General features: G+C 35.4%; 1 protein-coding gene across 4 annotated transcripts in view; it reads left to right on the top strand.

The window, feature by feature from the left end:
* Positions 1 to 22960, top strand: part of LOC111158948 (Ral GTPase activating protein catalytic alpha subunit 1) — a 246811-nt gene that overhangs the window by 55455 nt on the left and 168396 nt on the right. For all 4 annotated transcript variants that reach the window (XM_022521311.1, XM_022521309.1, XM_022521306.1 and 1 more), the window contains exons 9-11: positions 833 to 1041; positions 2966 to 3205; positions 10420 to 10617. In XM_022521311.1, the coding sequence (XP_022377019.1) occupies positions 833 to 1041; positions 2966 to 3205; positions 10420 to 10617 (647 nt within the window). The remainder of the gene's footprint in view (positions 1 to 832; positions 1042 to 2965; positions 3206 to 10419; positions 10618 to 22960) is intronic.

The following is a 22960-nucleotide window of genomic DNA, read 5'->3' as shown; positions in this document are numbered from 1 at the left end:
ATTTGATATTATAAATTAAACTTCTGCTATTTGGTATGATCCTTAAACTATATTATAAATTTTCTTTTTAAGGTCCCCCAAGGGTTCAATTTAGTATGTCTTATTCAGGTTCTGTATGAATAATAACATTGTCATATATTTTGATGATGTCTTGTCGAGTATTTAGTGGCTGTGCCAAAATGACTGCGCCTTGAAACTAGAGCCTTTCTGACAAATCTTGGTTTAGAAGCAGACCTCTTCCATATATAGAAATCACTGACTGTTTGTAGTCTGTATGTTGAAATGGTTGGGGTTCTGTGTGTGTGTGTGTGTGTGTGTGTGTGTTTTCCCAGAAAGATGTTCCTATTTTAAGCTTTGCCAAGTTTAGGCAGCTAATAGGTTTAGGCCTAACCATTAAGGCTTGTAGAAAGGGCTTAGAGTAGTGGATCTTTGTCATTGAGAACAATATTTGCTTTAAAAATAGTTTTGCTATAAAAATCAAGGAAAAATTCTCATACTTTGTATTCAGAATTTGTGTCTTAGTCTTCAGTTAATTGAAGTGAGTTCTCATTAATTTTAAATGGCTCTGGAAGCTTCTCTGTACTTAGACAGGATTCACTGAGCCCTTTGGTGATATTTTGCGAAAAGACGTTTCCATATGTCAGCAATATATGGTTCACTCTTCTAGATTGCATGCTAATTTTTAGCAAATTATTTTAAAATGTCATTTAAAATCTACTTTTAAAACAAGGGTATCATCAAAAGTGTCTTCACAAATGTTTGAAAATATAGATTTATCTAAGCATAATTCTTTTCTTATTTTGGTTTTTGTTTTCCTTTTATATTCCTCTAGATATCCCACAGGTGAGACCAAAGCCACATTATGTCATAATAAAGAAGGATGCCGAAACCAATGAAGCAATCTATTGTACAAAAGAACCTTTCATTAAGGCTCGTGTTATTGTTATTCGTTGGCTGGTTTCTTTCTGGCTTGAGCCAAAGCCACATACAGGACCTCATATTCCTGGGATGGAAGGTGAAGTCTTGCCAAAGAATATTCAGGTAATACACCACAAAGGGAAAACTTGTTAAAGTTAGGAATGGCTTAAGAGATGTGTCTATGGATTTCAGTTGCCTTAGATGTAGAACAAATTTAAAACAAATGATGGTGATATTTTCTTTGTGTAAATGTATTTTATAAATCCAAATTTTAACAATTATCATAGTAGTCTTCTTAACGAAAAAAACTTGGAAGATACAGAACTTAATTCTAGTCATATGTAAGTCTTAGCTTCTAATTTATTACTGTATTTTATATTAATTATGCAGTACTAAAAATATTCTGAATTGTACACACAAATTCTTGCAGTTGGAAATGATTTGTAATCAAATGGTTGTAGAACCTTCATAGTTCTTTTTTGATTTCTGAGCATTCATAGAATACTGATTTAATGTCTCATTTCCCAGGGCGCCTGGCTGGCTCAGTTGGTGGAGCATGCAACTCTTGATTTTGGGGTTGTGGGTTCAAGCCCCATGCTGGGTGTAGAGATTACTTAAAAATAAAATCCTAAAAAAAGTCTTGTCCCCATTTTGTTTTCCCTTTTTTCAACAAGGGCACTGAGTCTAGAAATGTGATGTAAAATTATATAGCTCTACAGTGGAGGGACTAATATTTAAACTTCTGGTATTTTTTATTAAATAGTTTCCCTCTTTTTCACACATTTTTTATCAATGTGTGTTTTTTCTGAAGTTATCTCTATTACACTATTTTTTGAATAATTTTTATTTTCCTTTTCTCAGACTTTCTTTAGTTTTAAAAATCTTAAACTGTGGGGCACCTGGGTGGCTCAGTGGGTTAAAGCCTCTGCCTTTGGCTCAGGTCATGATCCCAGTGTCCTGGGATCGAGCCCCACATCAGGCTTTCTGCTCAGCAGGGAGCCTGCTTCCCTTCCTCTCTCTCTACCTGACTCTCTGCCTACTTGTGATCTCTGTCAAATAAATAAATAAAAATCTTTAAAAAAAAATCTTAAACTGTGTTTTTGTTATGACTTCTTAGATCTTTTACAAATTAAGTGGGGGTATAAAGTGTGTGTTTAGTTGATTAATGTTCAGGAAATTAAAATTTATATTCCCCTTAACCTTTTATTTATCTGTAGCCAACTATGGGTATGTTTTCCCTAAAACTTTGTTCCAAGGTCTCTGCAAATAATCACTAAGTGCGGAAACTCATGTGGGACTATTTTTCATGATCCCAGAACTTAATACACTAAAATCACAGTTTTTGATTGGGAAGGCATATTTGAAATAATTTACTTAAACCCTTTGTTTTATAGATGACAGAACTGAGATCAAAAATTGAGTAGCTTACTAGAAATAATTTGCCATACCATGGAATAGTGCTACTACCATCATACCATGGTAGTAATTTTCTCATCACCAACCTTAAGACTTTTACTTTACTCCTAAGGTTAGTCTTCATCTTCAGTCATGGTGAAATTCTTTTAAGTTATGAGAATATAGAGTGTTCTCTTGAGTTTTCTTTCCTTCTTCTTTTTTTTCTTTTAAGATTTTATTTTTAAGTAATGACTATACTCAATGTGGGCTCAAACTTAAAACCCCAAGATCAAGAGTCACATTCCGGACTGACTGAGCCAGCCAAGTGCCCCATTCTTGAGTTTTCTTATATTTTCTTTTGGATTCCTTTCTACTTCTGTCATAACTTTTCTTCCATTCCTTTGTGTTTTTTGTAACTTGTTTGTACTGCAAACATTCTAAAGTCAAATTAGAGGTGGATAGATGATTAGTGAGTATCACTATATTACTTAGATGTTGAGAGTTATTTGCATTGCTACTTAATTATTTAGAATGGAGTCTAAATGAAATCTACGCCCAATTTTAAAGAGTGGTTTATTTGTGGAATGCTGTTAGAAAGCAAAATACCAAGTTGAATGATTCTGATATTCTCCCCCTTTTGTTTTTATTTTAGAGAGCAGCTGCTAGTTTGGTATCCAGAGAAGAAAACAAAAATGATAATGCTGATAAAGCAGATAGAACTACAGAACCAGAACAGTCTCATTCCAATACAAGCACTCTCACAGAGCGAGAACCTAGCTCATCCAGTCTCTGCAGTATTGATGAGGAACATCTCACAGATATTGAAATAGTTCGCAGAGTTTTTTCTTCTAAAAGAAGTAATGTCAACTTTGTCACAGAGATATTTCGTCAGGTAAAGTACCTCTGAGTAATTTTAATTTGTAATATAGACTTTGGTTTTTAATGTTGAATATACTGGCTTTCAGATATTTAAAATTTTTATATTTAATTTTAAGTTTAAATTTAATTTTTTAAATTTATTACATCTTACATTTGTTACATCTACAATTTATTATTTAACTTTTTAAAATTTATTACATCTAATCCTTTAATATTTTCAATTTATATATATATATTTTTTAATATTTTAGTCTCTTCTTTAATTGAGGTATAATTAACAGATAATCAATTTATTTTTTTTAGTTTATGATGATTTTAGTTTAATAACTGTCTACTTCCACCCATACTCCTTCTTTTATTAGAACAATTTTCTTGTTACTCACTTTATGGTTTGAAACCTTTCTTCCTACCATTTCATTAGTAAATTTTAATAAAATTATTTCATCTTTTATTTTCTACAATCAATAAAAATGATTTGTGAATAGAAGAAGCATTGTTTTCTTTGCCTTTATCCTCCTTTCAGAGGCTATTTTGTCCTCTAAGGCATTCTGAAGTTAAAGTTGCTTAAGGCAGATATTTGGGGACTAAAATAAAGAAATGGAGAGAAAGAAGAAGAATACAAACTATTTCACATAGCGATAACTAGAAATTCCTAAATGCACATTCTCAGTTACATAGAAATTTTGTGGGAAATAAGCCTTATGAAAACTAATCATTTGCTCTTAATAGCAAAGGTACTTAACTTTTGCAGGTAAACATCATTGAGTTTTGTAGCTGAAGGGGATCATTCAAGTCTCACAGCAAGTAAGTGGTAGATCTGGGATTAAAACTCCCAGATCCTGGTTCCCATGTCAGTGCTGTTTATTCTATACCACATGCCTTTACATGCCAGCAAGCTGTCTAGGCAAAGCAAATCTTCACCTTGTACACATGTTTATTGATATGTAAAGCAAAGCATGAGGCAGCATTAGTTTTGTTAACCTAAGTTAAAGAAAGAAACTTGTGCTTGTTTCAGCAGCACATATGCTAAAAATTGGAATGACACAAAGAAAATTAACATGGCGCCTGCACGGGGACCACTGGCAAATTCACGAAGCGTTTTCTCTCTCTCTCTCTCTCTCTCTATTTTTTTAATTAACATATAATGTATTATTTGCTTCAGGGGTACAGGTCTGTGAATCCTCAATCTTACACAATTCACAGCACGCACCACAGCACGTACCTCCCCAATGTCCATAACCCAGCCACCCCATCCCTTCCCTCCATGTTCTATATTTTTATGTTAATAAGTACGAAATGTATACAGTTATATACAAATGGACTCAGTTTTATACAACCCCAATAAAGTGAATATCACAATATAAAAAAAAGCAAATTTGCCTTAACATTTTTCTAGCTTTGGCAGTGGTTCTAGTTGCCAAGTTTAAGGTTTACGTTATAGAATATTTGACAAATGCGAAAGGAAAGATACTCGGCAAATAATGTTGGAGACTTTACTTCTGGGAGAAGTTTATTTTTCCTTGTTTGTTTCTTTTGGATTTTTGTGTTAAGGACTTAGATTTTTTTCAGAATTTTGTGGGAATTACTTTGAAGCCTGGGTTGAAAGTTGTGTTCCTCCAGAGAAGAATTGCTCTTGCTTTCCAGGCATTTGGTGGTCCTGTCAACCTTGGAATATATTATTTTATTTATTTATTTTAAAAATTTTTAAGTAAGCTCTGTGCCCAGTATGGGACTTGAATTCAAAACCCCAAGATCAAGAGTCTCTTGCTCTACCAAATGAACCAGCCAGGTACCCAACCTTGGTTTACTTTAAATTAGAATTTTCGGCTTATAGGGCACCTGGGTGGCTCAGTGGGTTGGACCTCTGCCTTCACCTCGGGTCGTGGTCTCGGGGTACTGGGATTGAGCCCCGCATCGGGCTCTCTGCTCAGTGGGAAGCCTACTTTCCCCTCTTCCTGCCTACTTGTGATATCTCTCTGTCAAATAAATAAATAAAATCTTAAAAAAAAAAAAGAATTTTCAGCTTAATGATTCTTATTGCTTTGCAGTACTCAAAGTTATGTGATGACCAGCCTGAAAATATGAATTTGCAGGAAAGGCTCTTCTTCCCTTACATTCCTCTACCCAAAGTCAACAGACAAGTTTCATCACTGACTGTTCTGTGGAGTTGAGTTTTTTGCCTTCCCCTTCTAGTTTGCCTTTGTTTTGAATTTAGCCTTCATTGGTGTCAGTTTTACATGTAGAACTCTGATCTGTCTCTCCCCTCTGTACAGGTGGCTGTTTGAGCCAATACTCTGTAGGCTGTCCAAGGCAGCAGCCAGCAGCTTCATTGCTCATTTACTTCTCTGGATTAATACTCACATTTTATTCTAGACTCAGAATATCCATACAAGCTGAGCCATTAATTTAAAAAGTGGTATTGTATTTTTTAGATATTTTATGCAGGATCATTTCAGGATATCTTTAAATGATATTGCTGGGAACTGAAGTTCTTTGAGATGTTTTTATTCTGATAATTATTTTTATTTATTTATTTTTTATTTTAGAGAGGGATTGGAGGTGAGGAGCAGAGGGAAATGGAGAGAAGTAATCTCAAAGCAGGCTCTATGTCCAGTGCAGAGCCTGATGAGGGGCCTGATCCCGTGACCCTGAGATGATGACCTCAGGGGTGCCTGGGTGGCTCAGTTGGTTAAGCATCTGACTCTTGATTTCTGCTCAGGTCATGATCTCAGGGTTGTGAGATTGAAACCCATGTTGGGCTGTGCACTGGGCCTGGAGCCTGCTTGAGATTTCCTTTCTCCCTCTCCCTCTGCCCGTTGGCCCTGCTTGTGTTCTCTAAAATAAATAAATCTATCTTATTTTAAAAAGTGATTTTTAAGGAAAACTTAAATAAATTTTAGGATGGTGACACTAATGAATTATTCATGTTTTGAAAAGGGATCAATTTCTAAGATTACATTGTCATAGGAAAGCTTTTTTACCTGCTTAGTATTACTGATAAATTTTCAAAATTGAGAATTTTTGAAATAGTTTCTTTCCTTGTTTTGAAGATTCATATGTTCCACAATATAATATAGATAAAAATACTCCCCATTAATTATCAGAGATATGACCTTATAATGATTTTGCCCTTAGCAGTCCCAGCTAGAGTATAAGTCTTTCTACAGGTAAATAAGTTTAATAGAAATATGTTTACTTAACATTTCTCAAATAATTGCATCCTCATAGCTTTCACAGTTTTTATTTTCCCTATCTTAACATTGTCCTTCAACCTTCCTTTCCTCTCTACCCTTTTCCCCTTCTTTTTTTACCTGTTCTCATCCTTAATATCACAACTTAAATATGATTACACCAGAGAAGTCTTCCATGACCACTTTTACCCACCCACTCAAAGACAGATGCAGGGGCGCCTGGGTGGCTCAGTGGGTTAAAGCCTTTGCCTTCGGCTCAGGTCATGATCCCAGGGTCCTGGGATCGAGCCCCACATCAGGTTCTCTGCTTCGCAAGGAGCCTACTTCCCTTCCTCTCTCTGCCTGCTCTCTGTCTACTTGTAATCTCTGTCAAATAAATAAATAAAATCTTAAAAAAAAAAAAAAAAGGTGCACCTGCATGCATATGCACACACACAGACACACACTAGTAAGTACTTCTTTATGATGTTTTTGAAAATTGTCCTCTTCTTTATAGTACCTCTTCTGAGTCTTATATATATTTATTTTAAAAAATTATTTTGAAAATTCTGATCTTTCCTGCTACCCTCCAGGAACGCTTTGCTTACTTATTTATCACTGTATCCTTATTGCCTGTCATAGAGTAGGCACCTAGTAAATATTTGGTGAATGAATCAAGAAGTTCTGTAACTGTTGGGGTACCTGGGTGGATGGCTCAGTTGGTTGAGCATCTGACTCTTGTTTCAGCTCAGGTCATGATCTCAGGGTCTTGAGATCATGCCCTGTGTCTGACTCTGTGCTTGGGTTTCTCTCTCCCCGTCTCCTTCCATCTCTACCCCAGCACTTGCATGCACACGACTCTCTCTCTCAAAAAAAAAAAAAAAAAAAAGAAGTAGTTCTGTAACTATTGAGGGCCAGATACTTTATCATTGCTGCCTGAGGGCTAACATTTATTTCTAGAAGTTAAGTCTTGAGATAATTTGTTAACATAGTTGACGATGTTATTTTAGGGCCAGTGTAATGATTCGGAGTTCTGTCTTAGATGAAGGTATTTATATTGTTACGTGTCTTTAAAATCAAGATAAAATTGTAAAGTATAGATCCCCAAATCATTTGAAATGATTAAATTGTTCTCCATATCCAATAGAATAGGCATAGATGCACTCCAGGCATTAATCCCCTATTTTATAAGTAAACCCAGTGTGCTTTATGTTGTCATTACTTGGAGACTACCATGAGGAGCCCCCAAGTATTTTGATATGAAGTAAATATAATACATCAATAGTTTAACCTTTAAGAACAGCACAGATTTTTCATATATATATATGCATACATATATAATTCTATATATAGATATTATGTATATAATTTTTTCCCCCAAAGTCACGTTAAGGCAGTGGATCACAAACTGTGGTCTTGGGCTTCTGGGACATCTCCAGGACTTTTTCAGGTCCATGAGGTCAAAACTATTTTCATGACAGTACTAAGATTTTATTTTTTTCCACTGTCATTTTCTCACAAGTGTATGGTGAAGTTTTCCAGGTATCTCTGGATCTAATACAGTATCACATATGGTATTAGATTGATGAAGAAACAAGCAGATAAGAATCCAACCGTATTTTATTAGGCTAAGCATTAAAGATATTTGCAAAAATGTAAAGCGGTGTTACTCTTATTTTAGAATATCTGTTATTCTTGTTAACATCTAGTAGAGTAGCGGTTCTGAGACCAAAATGCAAACCATTGCTTTAAGAACACAAAAATTCCCAGGTCTGCTAAATGCTCACTGTACCTGATTAAATCTTGAAGAAGTATCCATGACAATCTGGGTTAGTTAATAATAAAGTAATATTAAAAATATCAGAAACCAACATGTTTTGTTACTGTTTTTCACTAAGGAGAAAATCATAGCTACTAGTAAATCACATCCCACTGGTGAAGCCAGTTTTTAGAAAACTGGATCAGATTATCTTAAGCTAAATACCATTAAATATTGGATTTTTCTATCTTTTGATTCATTCTCCATGTAGTTTTTGGTTGTGTAGTAGTTTTATGGTCATGGAATCAGAACTGAAGATGACTTCGTGTAGGTCAGTTTCTATAGACAGAAAATTTGCTGAGTTCATAGATTCAGAAATATTTTTTGAATGATAACTTGCCTTATTTTTGTTTAATATTGATGTCTGAGTGGTGCTTCTTCATAGGAATAAAGTGCCAGTATATGGATTTGAATGTTCTGGTTTCTGTGACAGTTATTTCTCATCGTAAATGTATATATTGCACTCTGGTTTTTATGTATCAGTTTTTTATACCATGGCTAATATCGGTCTTTCCTTAAGATCCATATTTAGTGTGTTGGCAAAATCAGACTTTGGGGCTTATAAGGACAAAGGTTATACATACTCTGGACTTCAGTAAATTCATCAAGCCACTTGGGATATCGTGTGTCAATTTATGCATTAATAATAATTAATATCTTTAATATAATTTATATCTTAGCTCTGGAGATTACTAATATTTTTTAAATGATTAAACATTGTGTTTTATATCAGTTTTAGGTTCATAGCAAAATTGACCAGAAACTGCAGAGGGTTTCCATGCCAATTTTAAAAAGTTAATTTTTCAGTATCTGAGAATAGAATTTTTTTGAGATTGAGATTTTTTTTTCTTATATCTTGAACCTTTTTAAGGAAGGCTGAGTTCTAATTATAAAATAATTATTCTTGGAGCAGACACTGATGATCTAAATCATGCCATTGACTATTAGGCTGCTACAATATGAGAGTGAGAATTTACAATATGAGAGTGAGAATTTTGGAATGGGTTTGTTAGATGAAAGAAAGTAACAAGTAATGTAGATTGCCAGGGATTTAATAATTACCAAACTACATTAAATATCCTTTGATATCACACATTAACTTTTCATCATTATCTTAGAAAGCTGATTTTCTTGGCTAGTTTCATTCAGATAAAGTCATTTGAGCCCATGATTATTAATAAATATATCTACTGACAGTGTGTAGGAGGACGTGCCAGGTTTTTACGTAAATGTCTTGTGACTTTTAGAATTGAAATTAATCAGTAGTGGTTGTAAAAGGAAAATTTAAAAGCAATTTAGTTCCCTTGTTTTTTTCCTTTTTGGTAAAGAGAAAGTCCTGTGAAAATGTTAACCCATGAACACAAACATGCATGATGAAAGGAATTTAGATTGTGAGATAGAGTACTTTTACTGTTTTATTTTTGCCTGTCTGAATTGCATAAAATTCTTTTTTATTGTGAAAATCGGTATTTTTGTGATGAAGAGAATATTTACTTTTTTTAAAAAGTTAATGCAACCCAGAAAGTACATAAAGGGAAGAATAATTATAAGGTATTCCTTTTAATTAAGTATTTTGCCTTATTATTTAACTTATTATATATTATTTACTACATGTAAAATGAAATAAAGCTGAAACATATTTTCTTATGTGCTGATAGTTGCCTTTTTATGTAATTTATATTACTTGGAATCATATTTAATTTAATCATCAAATTTAATCATCAAAATTTATAAATAGTAATAAAAAAAGTAAGTTACAAATACATGATTTATTATGAAAAGTGCTATTTACATTGAACTTTCTAGGAGCATAGTTATTTCATGAAGCAAGGGATATTCTCATTCTGAGCTAGATAGTACAAGTTAAACAAATCTTTGCTTTTGCACTTGAAATCCATGTCTGTCTACCAAAAGCATTTCTGATTTTTTTTTCCTAAGATTTTATTTTTAAGTAATCTCTATATCCATTGTGGGGCTTGAACTCATGACCCTGGGATCAAGAGTTGCATGCTTTACTGACTGAACCAGCCAGGCAACCCTACTGAAAGTATTTATATGTCAGCGTATTTACAAATTATTTGGAAACAAAAGGCTTTTTCTGACAATGGGTTGGTTGACTTTATATCTTTAAAAATCAATTATATCATACTTTATAACAACATAAAATATATGTATTAGTGGTTTGTGGCAAAGTAAAATGTACTATTATGTGTGTTCTCTTTTTTTTTTCCCCACTAGGCATTTTTATTACCGATTTGTGAAGCAGCAGCTATGAGAAAAGTGGTAAAAGTATATCAAGAATGGATCCAGCAAGAGGAAAAACCTTTGTTTATGCAAGAGCCTGAAGAAACTGTGATCTCTTCTTCTGACTTACCTTGTATTGACAATGTCACAGACCATGTTACTTCAATGGAAGAAGGAGAAAAGAGAGAAGAGGTAAATTGATAAGACTTAATATATTTTACTATAAGTTTAATAGATTAGATTCTCACAAAAGTGTAATAACATGTTGACATACATATACTTAATAAATGGGAAGTTAAAGATACCTTTCAGTATATTTTGCAGCTTAGGTAATATACCAGTTATCACAGTACCCTTTCTTAGAGCTCTTTAAAAAATTAATGTTGAGATAGTATACTGATTCTTTAATTCATTGTGTAGATCAAAATTAGATGCCATTTTAAAAGGTGTAATATTTGAGACTGATAGGAGGATGGCAGCGTATGGGCAGGTCCTGAGCTCACCTCTCCCACGGATACACCAAGACTGCAACTACTAAAAAAGCACTCTCACTGAGAAAGACTTGAAGACTAAGAGACCAGCTCTTGCACAGCTAAAGATAAAAAGAAAAAGCCACAGGGAGTCTGGCTGGTTTAGTTGGTAGAGCGACTCTTAATCTCGGGTTTGTGAATTTAGGTCCCACGTTGGGCATACTGGTTACTTAAAAAAAAAAGAAAAGATGGGGAAGGGAATCACCTCGAGAAAGGTAAAGTGTGGCAGAGGTACGGTCAGGTTGGGAACCAAATCCCTAGTCTGGTGACCCACATCATAGGCCCAGAGATCCTACCTGAGAACCAAGGAATTTAAGCACTATGTTGTACCCCAACTCTGGAGATCTGTACAGGAAAAATGAGAACTCCACAACGTCTGGCTTTGAAAATCAGCAAAGCTTAACTTCAGGAGCTTTGAAAATCGTTGGGCTTACCCCTGGGACAACCAGGAGGCTATAGGAAACTGAGACAATACTCCAAGTTGTCCCGTCCACAATCTCACATACTCTCAGATCCAACACAGAGGCAGCAGTTTCCAGAGCACCTGAGATGTACATAAAGGATATTTTTTGACTGATATTAGGGCTTACAGTGAAAGGGCAGGGATCTGTAAGAACTTTCTTTTGAAATAGAAACACTAATGGGCACTATTTTCTTGCCCTTATTTAGCCCAGCTAGTAGCTTAATGCTTATGGGCTCCAGTTCTGACATTCTCCACTTACCTTGCTAGCACCAGTCATCCCACCCTGGCATTCTCCTGCAGAATCAACCCACCCCTCTGGTGGACCTTCTCTTAAACTGCTCCCACTTTGCCATATCCCCTGGGCAGCCTTGGCTGGGACTGGTGCCCTTCCAAAGTGACTCATGCCCTGGGGGACTGGTCATGTCCACTAGCACACCCACAGCATCGCGGGTGGGCCTTTAAGCCAGCCAGCCACACCAGGGTCCACCTCCTCCCACCAGGGCACCCATAATAGTCCTGGTTGGGCATTGCAACAAGTTGACCTGGGGGGCAGCCCCGCCTATCGGAATATGAAGCAGTTAGAGCTCATTCAACAACTGAAGGGTGTTCACTGCACACACATGGGACATACCTGGAGCACCTAGTTTGGGTAACTTGGGGAGGAGGGGATTGTGCTTCTGGACCCTACAGGGCACCTTCTACATAAGGCTATTACCTTTGAGATCAGGAGATGTAGCTGACTACTATCTAATACATGGAAACAAACGCAGAAAGTCAGACAAAATGAGGAGACAGGAATATGTCCAAATGAAAGAACAAGAAAAAAAAATCTCAGGAAAATAACTAAATGGAAAGGAATCTACCTGATAGAGTTAAAAGTGATAGTCATAAAGATGCTCACTGAACTTAGGAGTAGAGTGGATAAACTCAGAACTTCAACAAAAAAATAGAAAATTAAAAAAAAAATCAGATCTGAAAAATACAATAACTTAAATGAAAAATATATGAGAGGGAATCAACAACTAGGGGAGAGGGTGCAGAAGAATGGATCAGTGATCTGGAAGACAGAATACTGGAAATCATCCCAGTTGAGCATCAAAGGAAAAATAATTTTATATAAGATAGGGTGAAAGACTTCTGGGGCAACATCAAAAGTATTAAATTTGCATTATAGGGGTCCCAGAAGAAGAGACTTAGAAAGGGGCAGAAAACTTATTTGAAGGAATAACAGCTAAGAACTTTTCTAAACTGGAGAAAGAAACAGAAACATCCAGGTTTAGGAAGCATAGATAAACTCAAATAAGATGAACCCAAAGATGTCCACACCAAGACATATAATAATTAAAATGTCAAGAGTTATAGAGAATTTTAAAAGCAGCAAGAGGAAAGCAACTTACATGTGAGGGAACACCTACAAGACTCTCAACTGAATTCTGGCAGAAACTTGCAGCCAGAGGGAATGGCTTGGTGTATTTAATGTGCTCAAAGGAAAAAAACCTACAACCAAGAATACCCAGCAAGGTTATAATTCAGAACTGGGGAAATAGAGTTGCTCAGACAAACAAAAGTTAGAGGCTTCATCACCACTGCATCAGCCTTATAGGAAATGTAAAAGTGACTTCTTTATGCAGAAAAGAAAAAACCATAACTAGAAGTAAAAAGTTTATGAAATAAAACATTTTACTAGTGTTGGAAGATAGGGGAGGGACAGTAGAGTACTCCCCAAGCTGAGAAGACACTTTGAGACTGGAAAGCAAAAAAGGCAACTCCATATGGTTTACAGAGTTTTATTCAGGGTAGTTTACCGATGAGGTGATGAAGCACATGATGATCCAGGTGCTGTACAGCTATCCTCCACGAAGTCTAGACCTTAGTCCATAGATTTTATAGAGCAAGAGGTATGCAGAAGGGCATTATTATGTGATCAAAGGGTTAGCATGCACTTAATTGACAGCTAACCTTTTAATTAGACCTTGTGGTGCCATCTGTGCATCAGGAAAGATAAAGACTGCATCATCTCTAACAGATTCATGGGCGCTCAAAGCAAGCTTCCTCCATCCCAGGCTTGGCAGACATTTCTAAAGTAGCCCCAAGAGAGGTCATCAAGCAAATACGAACAAGATGGGGGGCCATTGCTGGAGTCAGGATTGTCAGCACTCCTACAACTGGTAAAAGCAAACATACAATAAAGGAAGTATGTCAGTCACTTTAAAAGCTAACATGAAGGTTAAAAAAGTGGTAAAATCAACTCTATTTACAATAACTAGGTAAGGGATACACAAAATAAAAACATGTAAAATGTGTCAGATACATAATACGTGGTGAGAGGGAGGTAAAAATGTAGTACAATTAGAATGTGTTTGAACTTAAGTGACCTAACTTAAAATAGATGACTAACACATAGGGTGTTATACATGGACCTATAGCCCCCATAAACTAAAACCTGTAATAGGTAAACAAAAAATAAAGGAATCCAAGTACAAAACTGAAGATTGTCATCAAATTACAAGAGAAGACAGCAAGAAAGAATAAAGGAACAGAGAAGAATTACAAAAACAGCAAGAAAACAATGGAAATGGCAGTAATAATGCCTATCAATAATTAATGTACATGGACTAAATTTTCAATCAAAAGTCATCAAAATTTTAAAAATTTCAAAAATAATTGAATAGATTAAAAAAAACAAACCAAGACCTATCTGTATGCTGCCTACAAGACACATACAACCCAAAAGTGATGGGATAGAAAAGATTATCTATGCAAATGGAATTGATCAATAAAGTTGGGGTAACAATACTTGTATCAGACGCAATAGATGTTGAAACAAAGACTGTAAAAAAAGACAGAGAAGGGCATAACATAATGATGGAGGGAGCAGTCTAGCAAAGGAATATAATATTTATAAATATATATGCATCTAGCATGGGAGCTTCTAAATGTATAAAGCAGATATTAACAGACATAAAGGGAGAAATTGACAGTTATCCAGTAATAGTAGGGAACTTTAACATCCCACTTACATCAATGGATAGATTGTCCAGATAGAAAATTAATAAAGAAATAGTGACTTTGAATGAGGCATTAGATCAGATGGACTGAAGTAAATATGTACAGCATCTAAAAACAGCAAAGTACACATTTTTTTTTAATGCACATGGAACATTTTACAAGATGGGTCACATATTAGGCCACAAAACAAGTCTCAGTAAATTTAAGAAGATTAAAATCATATAAAGCATCTTTTCTAAGCACAATATTAGAAAACTAGAAATAAATTAGAAGGAAAAAACACAAAGACATAGAGAGTAAGCAACATGCTACCCAATAAGCAGTGGGTCAATGAAGGAAAAAAAAATACCTTGAGGAAAAAAAGAAATACCTGGGGATAAGTAAAAAGACAATATTCCAAAATCTTTGGAACATAGCAAAAGCAAAAACATATATAAATATAGGCATACCTGAATAATCAAGGAAGATCTCAAATATACAATCTAACCTTATGCCTAAAAGAACTAGAAAAAGAATAACAAAGCCCATAGTTAGTAGAAGAAAGTCATAAAGATCAGAGGAAAAATAAATGAAACGACTAAAAATACACTAGAAAAGATAGATGAAACTAAGAGCTGGTTCTTTGAAAAGATGGACAAAATTGGTAGAACTTTAGCCAGACGCATCAAGAAAAAGAGAGAGGACCCAAATAAGAAATGAAGAATGAGAAGTAACAGCTGGTTCAATAGGAATACAAAGGCTTATTTATAAGACACTATTACAAAAAATTACCAACAAATGGGACAGCCTAGAAAAAGTATAAATTCCTAGGAACATACAGTGTTCCAAAACTGAATCAGGAAGACATAGAAAATCTGAACAGAACAATTGCTAGTAATGAAATTGATTTTGGTAATCAAGAAACTCCCAACAAACAAGAGTCCAGGACTAAATGGATTCACAGTTAAATTCTATCAGGCATCGATATCAGCCACAGCAACTTCTTTCAAGATATGTCTCCAAAGGCAAAGAAAACAAAAGCGAAATGAACTTTTGGGACTTCATCAAGATCAAAAGCTTCTGCACAGCGAAGGAAACAGTCAACAAAACAAAGAGGCAACCCACAGAATGGGAGAAGATATTTGCAAATGACAGTACAGACAAAAGGCTGATATCCAGGATCTAAAAAGAACTTCTCAAACTCAACACACACAAAACAGATAATCATGTCAAAAAATGGGCAGAAGACATGAACAGACACTTCTCCAGTGAAGACATACAAATAACTATCAGACACATGAAAAATTGCTCATTATCACTAGCCATCAGGGAGATTCAGATTAAAACCACATTGAGATACCACCTTACACCGGTTAGAATGGCCAAAATTAACAAGACAGGAAACAACATGTATTGGAGAGGATGTGAGAAAGGGGAACCCTCTTACACTGTTGGTGGGAATGCAAGTTGGTACAGCCACTTTGGAGAACAGTGTGGAGATTCCTCAAGAAATTAAAAATAGAGCTTCCCTGTGACCCTGCAATAGCATTACTGGGTATTTACCCCAAAGATATAGATGTAGTGAAAAGAAGGGCCATCTGTACCCCAGTGTTCATAGCACCAATGGCCATGGTCGCCAAACTGTGGAAAGAACCAAGATGCCCTTCAGCCGACGAATGGATAAGGAAGATGTGGTCCATATACATTATGGAGTATTATGCCTCCATCAGGAAGGATGAATACCCAACTTTTATATCAACATGAACGGGACTGGAGGAGATTATGCTGAGTGAAATAAGTCAAGCAGAGAGAGTCAATTATCATATGGTTTCACTTATTTGTGGAGCATAAGAAATAACACGGAGGACTTGGGGAGATGGAGAAGAGAAGGGAGTTGAGGGAAATTGGAAGGGGAGATGAACCATGAGAGACTGTGGACTCTGAAAAACAATCTGAGGGTTTTGAGGGGGCGGGGGGTGGGGAGTTGGGTCAGCCTGGTGGTGGGTATTGTGGAGGGCACGTATTGCATGGTGCACTGGGTGTGGTGCATAAACAATGAATTCTAATACACTGAAAGGTAATTAAAAAAATAAAAAATTAAAAAAAAATTCCATCAGGCATTTAAGGAAGACTTGATGCTTGTTTTTCTCTAACTGTTCCAAAAAATCGAAGGGTAATGAAACCTTCCAAATACATTCTGTGAGGCTAACGTTACCCTGATACCAAAACCAGACACAAAGAAAACTATAGAAACTATAGACCAGTACCCTTGGTGAACATAGATGCAAAAATCCTCAACAAAATAGTGGACTGCATTCAGAAATACATTAAAAGAATCATTCATTATGTTCAAGTGGGATTTATTCAAGGGATGCAAGGATGGTTCAATATTTGCAAATCAATCAATGATGCACCATATTAACAAGGAAGGGTAAAACCCATATGATCATTTCAATAGATGCAGAAAAAGTATTTGACAAAATTCAGCATCCATTTATGATAAAAACTTAACAAAGTGAGTTTAGAGGGAACATACCTTAATAAAGACCATATATGAAAAACCCATGGCTGACATCATACTCAGTGGTAAAAAACAGAGCAATTCCTCTAAGATCAGGAATAAGATGAGGATGTCTACTCTTACCACTTTTATTCAACATAGTTTTGGAAGTCCTAGCCACAGCAATCAGACAAGAAAAGAAATAAAAGGCATCCAAATTATTAAGAAGTGAGACTCTGTTTACAAATAACATAGTACTATACATAGATAGCATTAAAGATTCCATCAAAAAACTGTTCAAACTAATAAATTCAGTAAAATCACAGGATATAAACTTAATATACTGAAATCTGTTGCATTTCTATATATTAATAACAAAATAGCAGAAAGAGAAATTAAGAAAACAATTCCATTTACAGTTGCATCAAAAAGAATAAAATACCTACGAGTAAATTTTACCAATAAAGTGAAAGACCTGTTCACTGAAAACTGTAAGACATTGATGAAAGAAATGGAAGAAGACACAATGGAGAGATATACCATGCTCATGGATTGGAAGAATTAACATTGTTAAAATGTCCATACTTTCCAAAGCAATCTACAGATTTCACTGCAATTTCTATTAGAATACCAGTAGCAATTTTCACAGAGCCAATAACACTAAAATTTTTATGGAACCACAAAATACTCTGAATAGTCAAAGCAGTCTTGAGGAAAAAAAGAATAAAGCTAGAGGTATTTCAACCTATACTATACACTTCTGGATTTCAAACTATACTGCAAAGTTGTAGTAATCAAAACAGTATGGTAATGGCACAAAAAGAGACACATAGATCAATGAAAGAGGACAGAGAGCCCAGAAATAAACTCACACTTATTTGGTCAATTAATCTATGACACCGGTGGCAAAACATAAAATGGAGTAAAGACTGTTTCATCTGGTGTGGGATTTCAGTGGTGTGGGAAAACTGTAAAAGAATGAAACTGGACCACTTTCTTACACCATACACAAAAATAAACTCAAAATGGATTAAAGACCTAAGTGTAAGACCTGAAACCATAAAACTCCTGAAAGAAAACATAGGTTTATGCTCTTTGACATGTGTCTTAATAATATTTTTTTTGATCTGCCTCCTCACACAAGGGCAACAAAAACAAAAATAAGCAGTTGGGACTACATCATACTGAAAAGCTTTTGCATAGCAAAGGAAACCATCAGCAAAACAAAAATGCAACCTACTGAATGGGGGGATGTATGTCCAATAAGGGCTTTATATCCAAGATACATAAAGAACTCCTACAACTCTATACCAATAAAACAATCTGATTAAAAAATGAATGGAGAATCTGAATGGACATTTTTAAAAGAAGCATACAGGGCCAACAGACACATGAAAAGAAGCTCAACATCACTAATCATCAGGGAAATGCAAATCAAAACTACAGTGAGATACCACCTCACCCCCCATCAGAATGGTAGTCAGAAAACAAAACAAAACAAAAAAATGAGTGTTTGTTAGGATGTGGAGAAAAGAACTCTTGTTCCTGTTGGTGGGAATGGAAATTGGTACACTATGGAAAACAGTTGATTACTCAAAAAATTACAAATAAAAATACCATATGATCAGCAATTCCACTTCCGAGTATTTAGCTGATTGAAAACACTAATTCGAAAAGATATATGCACTCCTGTGTTCATTGCATCATTTATATTAGCCAAGATACGGAAACAACTAAGTGTCCCATCAGTAGATGAATGGATAAAGAAAATATGCGCTCTCTCTCTCTCTCTCTCTCTCTCTCCATACACACACAAACTTGAACATTACTTAGCCCTAAGAAAGAATGAATCTTACTTACCATTTGTGGCAACATGGGTGGACCTAGAGGGTATTACGCTGATGAAATAAGTCAGGGAAAGAGAAATATCATATGATTTCCCTTGTATGTAGTTTATTAAAAAATAAATGAAAAAATAAAATGGGAACAGACTCATAAATACAGAGAACCTGCTGGTGGTTGCCAGTGGGGTGGGTGAGATAAGCAAAATAGGTGAAGGGGATTAAGAGATACAAACCTCAATTTATAAAGAAGTTACAGAGTTACAAAGTATAGCATAGAGAATATAGTTAATAGTATTTTAATAACTTTGTAAGGTAACAGATGGCAATTGCACTTATTGTGGTGATGAGTTTGAAATGTATATAAATGTTGAATCACTATGTTGTATACCTGAAACTTACATAAATATTGTATATCAGTTATACTTCAATAAAAAGGTATAAAATATAAAATTATGGTACTAGGTAAAAATGAATGTTGTAGTACATATTTCTTAAGGACGATTACCAAACTACAATTTCCCCTTACCTGTCTTATTCTAGGAGTTGGGTACTTAAACCAGAATATTCTGAATTCTTTCTTTTTTTTTTTTTTAAAGATTTTATTTATTTGTCAGAGAGAGAGAGTATACACAAGCAGGCAGAGAGGCAGGCAGAGAGAGAGGAAGAAGCAGGCTCCCTGCTGAGCAAGGAGCCCGATGCGGGACTCAATCCCAGGACCCCAGGATCATGACCTGAGCCAAAGGCAGTGGCTTAACCCACTGAGCCACCCAGGCGTCCCTGAATTCTTTCTTGTAAGGTTTTGTATTATTGCTCATTACAGCATAGAAAACATCCTTAACTGTAGAATAAACTGGTCTGTGATAAGAAAGGCTGGAGTTTACTCATAGAGGAGAAAAGATGAGGGAAGACTGAGTGGAAGTGAAATTTTAGTACCTGGTATCATTTATTCTTTAAGTGTAAATGAATTCTTTTTTTTTTTTTTTTTAAGATTTTATTTACTTATTTGACAGATACAAGTAGGCAGAGAGGCAGGCAGAGAGAAAGGAGGAAGCAGGCTCCCCGCTGAGCAGAGAGCCCGATGTGGGGCTCGATCCCAGGACCCTGGGACCATGACCTGAGCCGAAGGCAGAGGCTTTAACCCGCTGAGCCACCCAGGCGCCCCTGTAAATCAATTCTTGTCCTTTAATTTTTAAATCCTTGTCATAGGCCAGATTCTAACCAAAAAGTTGGGGCATGTGACACGGACACAAACAAAAAAACTAAATCTGGATAGAAGTGATTTGGTAACTTTTTTTTTTTAACTTTGGTGGTTAATTTAATCTCATCAGTTGATTAACAGGATATTAATATATGAATGAATAGGCCACATTCTTTAGGGATTCAGTGAATCAATATATATGCATGTGTGTAATATATAGCTATAGATATGTATCTATATAGGTATCTGTATAGATATATATAGTTAGACTCCTTCCCTATTTCTAAAAAGAAAAAAATGTAACTAAGAAATATAACTAAATGTAACTGAGAATTATAATTGAAGTAGTTTAAATTTAAAAATTTAAAAGTTTAGATTTACCATGTAAATTAGGAAATAATTATAGTTCTATTTTTTATTCATCAATTAAAACATTCAATTTTTGCATCAATGTAGAAAATAAACCTATCAATTTAAATAATTTCTTTTCCCCCAGTTTTTGTCATAAATTTATAGCTTAATACTGAGCTTACCCTGTGTCATTTACTATTCTTAAATAAAAATGACACATACAAAAATAATACATTTACATACCTAATAAATACAACAAATAAACAAATAAACGGTAGAAAGGAGGGAAAAAGGAAAGAAGGAAGAAGCCTGGTGATGTAGGTGTGTTTTATAGGTAAAACACATTCATTACTCAAATACTGCAAGTAGTTTTGTTATTAGAAATGTGGATTTTTCAGAATGCCAACAGCTCTTACTAATGGCATGAAAAACAAAAAAAGATAGAATCATTCACTGATTTCTATTCTGATAAGTTTAAAATATATGTAAATGATTTAGAATTTGGTTTTAATTATAAAATGGAATTAAGTTAGAGATTCAGATAGTGGCTTTTTATTTACTTAGTGTCTATGGGACATTTGAAAGACATGGAATACAAGACAGTTTGTGTGTGTGCAGACAGACTGTCATGCATCTTGCAGTATGTTTAGCATTCACTGGCTCATCCCTTTAAATCTCTGTGGTATTCTCAATTTTTGTGACAACAGAACACTCAGAGTGCCCTGTAAAACATAGGTAATGTCCACATGGAGAACCAGTGTTGGAAATAGAAACATGGAAAGACATCTTTTTTACCTTCACACAACTTAAAATTTAGCAAGGAGACAAACATGCAAAGTAAGTCTTACAAAAGAATACTGCTATGCTCTTAGAAAGGTGGAATCCCTAACTCTGCTTAGGCTTAGGGAAGGCTTTATGGAGGAGGTAATATAATACCAGGACAGTGGAATTGCAGTAGAAATATAAGGAAGAAGACAGATAAGAGCTTCTTCGGTGGTAAAATCAGTATGTCTTGATGATTAATTGGGTGAGAGAAATGGGGAATTGGAGGTGTCTCAAGTTTGTTTCTCTTGCAACAGGATGTAGTTGCCATTCACACGTGAATAGAGTTTTTAAAAATGCAGGCTTGGTGGTGATGACTGTGTGGCCAGAGGGGTTGGTAAGAATGGAGAGGACATGGTTAATAAACTTAACTTTTAAATATTTCGAGTTGGAGCTGTTTTTGGGTCATTCAGGAAGAAATGTTTAGAAGAAATCTGATCATAGGAGTATGAGGCTTAAGAGAAAAGTACAATATACTATGGCATAGTGTATTGGCTACAGAGATGGAGCTGATTTCAGTACTTTGGTAATAGCAGAGTAGTTTCTATTATACTAAACCTCCTGCATATTGCAGTTTTTTTTTTTTTTTAAAGATTTTGTTTATTTATTTGACAGACAGTGATCACAAGTAGGCAGAGAGGCAGGCAGAGAGAGAGGGAAGCAGTCTCCCTGTGGAGCAGAGAGCCCAATGCAGGTGGGGCTCGATCCCAGGACCCTGGGATCATGACCTGAGCCAAAGGCAGAGGCTTTAACCCACTGAGCCACCCAGGCACCCCTGCAGTTATTTATTTATTTTTTTAAAGACTTTATTTATTTATTTGACAGAGAGTGAGAGAACACAAGCAGGGGGAACAGTGGGGAGAAAGAGAGGTAGAAGCAGACTCCCTGCCAAGCAGGGAGCCTGATTCGGGGCTCAATCCCAGGACTCTGGGATCAGGACCTGAGCCAAAGGCAGATGCCTAACCATCTGAGCCACTCAGGCATCCCTACATATTGCAATTATAAGCTCTAGACAAAATATTAAAAAAAAGAAAAAACCAATGAACTATTTGAAAATATTAGTGAGTGACCAAAACCAGGAAGAAACTAGAAGGAAACATAAAAAAAGGGAACAACTCTGAGTGAGATGTCTGTTTTTGTGGCTTTTCACCTGAGGGAACTCCTTAGTCTGCTAGACTTTTGACAGTTAAAACTCAAGGAGAAAGATGCAATCTTGGTGGTTTGAAGTACCTAATATTCTTATCTGAGTAATAAGAATTTTAGTACTCTAAAATAAATAGAAGCTATTTTCTATTTTTTTATTGAAGTTTTTTGGTTTCTGACATTTACTTTAGAACAAAATTCATGTTTTACAGAATTTTAAGTAATGTAATCCCATTCTTAAGTGTGTAAATTACAGAAGGGAAGTTTATACATTAGCTACATAGAAAAATGTCTCTGTATCTAAAATGATAAAATTTCTGTCTGACCCTTACAGATTTTTTTTTATATTCTTTATATTTTTGTTAATGAGAAGAACATTTTTTACAGTGAATATATGTTGCTTTTCTAACCAAATGAAACATCTTCTGAGAAGATGCTTAGCAGAAAATCCCAATAATTTCCAGTTTACTTCAGGTTACTGTTTTGTTGCGGCATTCTTTTTTTTTTTTTTTTTTTTAAAAGATCACAAGTAGGCAGAGAGGCAGGCCGAGAGAGAGGAGGAAGCAGGCTCCCTGCTGAGCAGAGAGCCCGATGCAGGGCTCGATCCCAGGACCCTGGGATCATGACCCACGCTGAAGGCAGAGGCCTCAACCCACTGAGCCACCCAGGCGTCCCTGTTGCAGCATTCTTTTTTTT

This window comes from Enhydra lutris, unplaced genomic scaffold (assembly GCF_002288905.1).
Source record: "Enhydra lutris kenyoni isolate GAN:26980312 unplaced genomic scaffold, ASM228890v2 scaffoldscaffold4, whole genome shotgun sequence".
Classification (NCBI taxonomy): Eukaryota; Metazoa; Chordata; class Mammalia; order Carnivora; family Mustelidae; genus Enhydra; species Enhydra lutris.
This window is presented reverse-complemented; position numbering and strand designations above follow the sequence as displayed.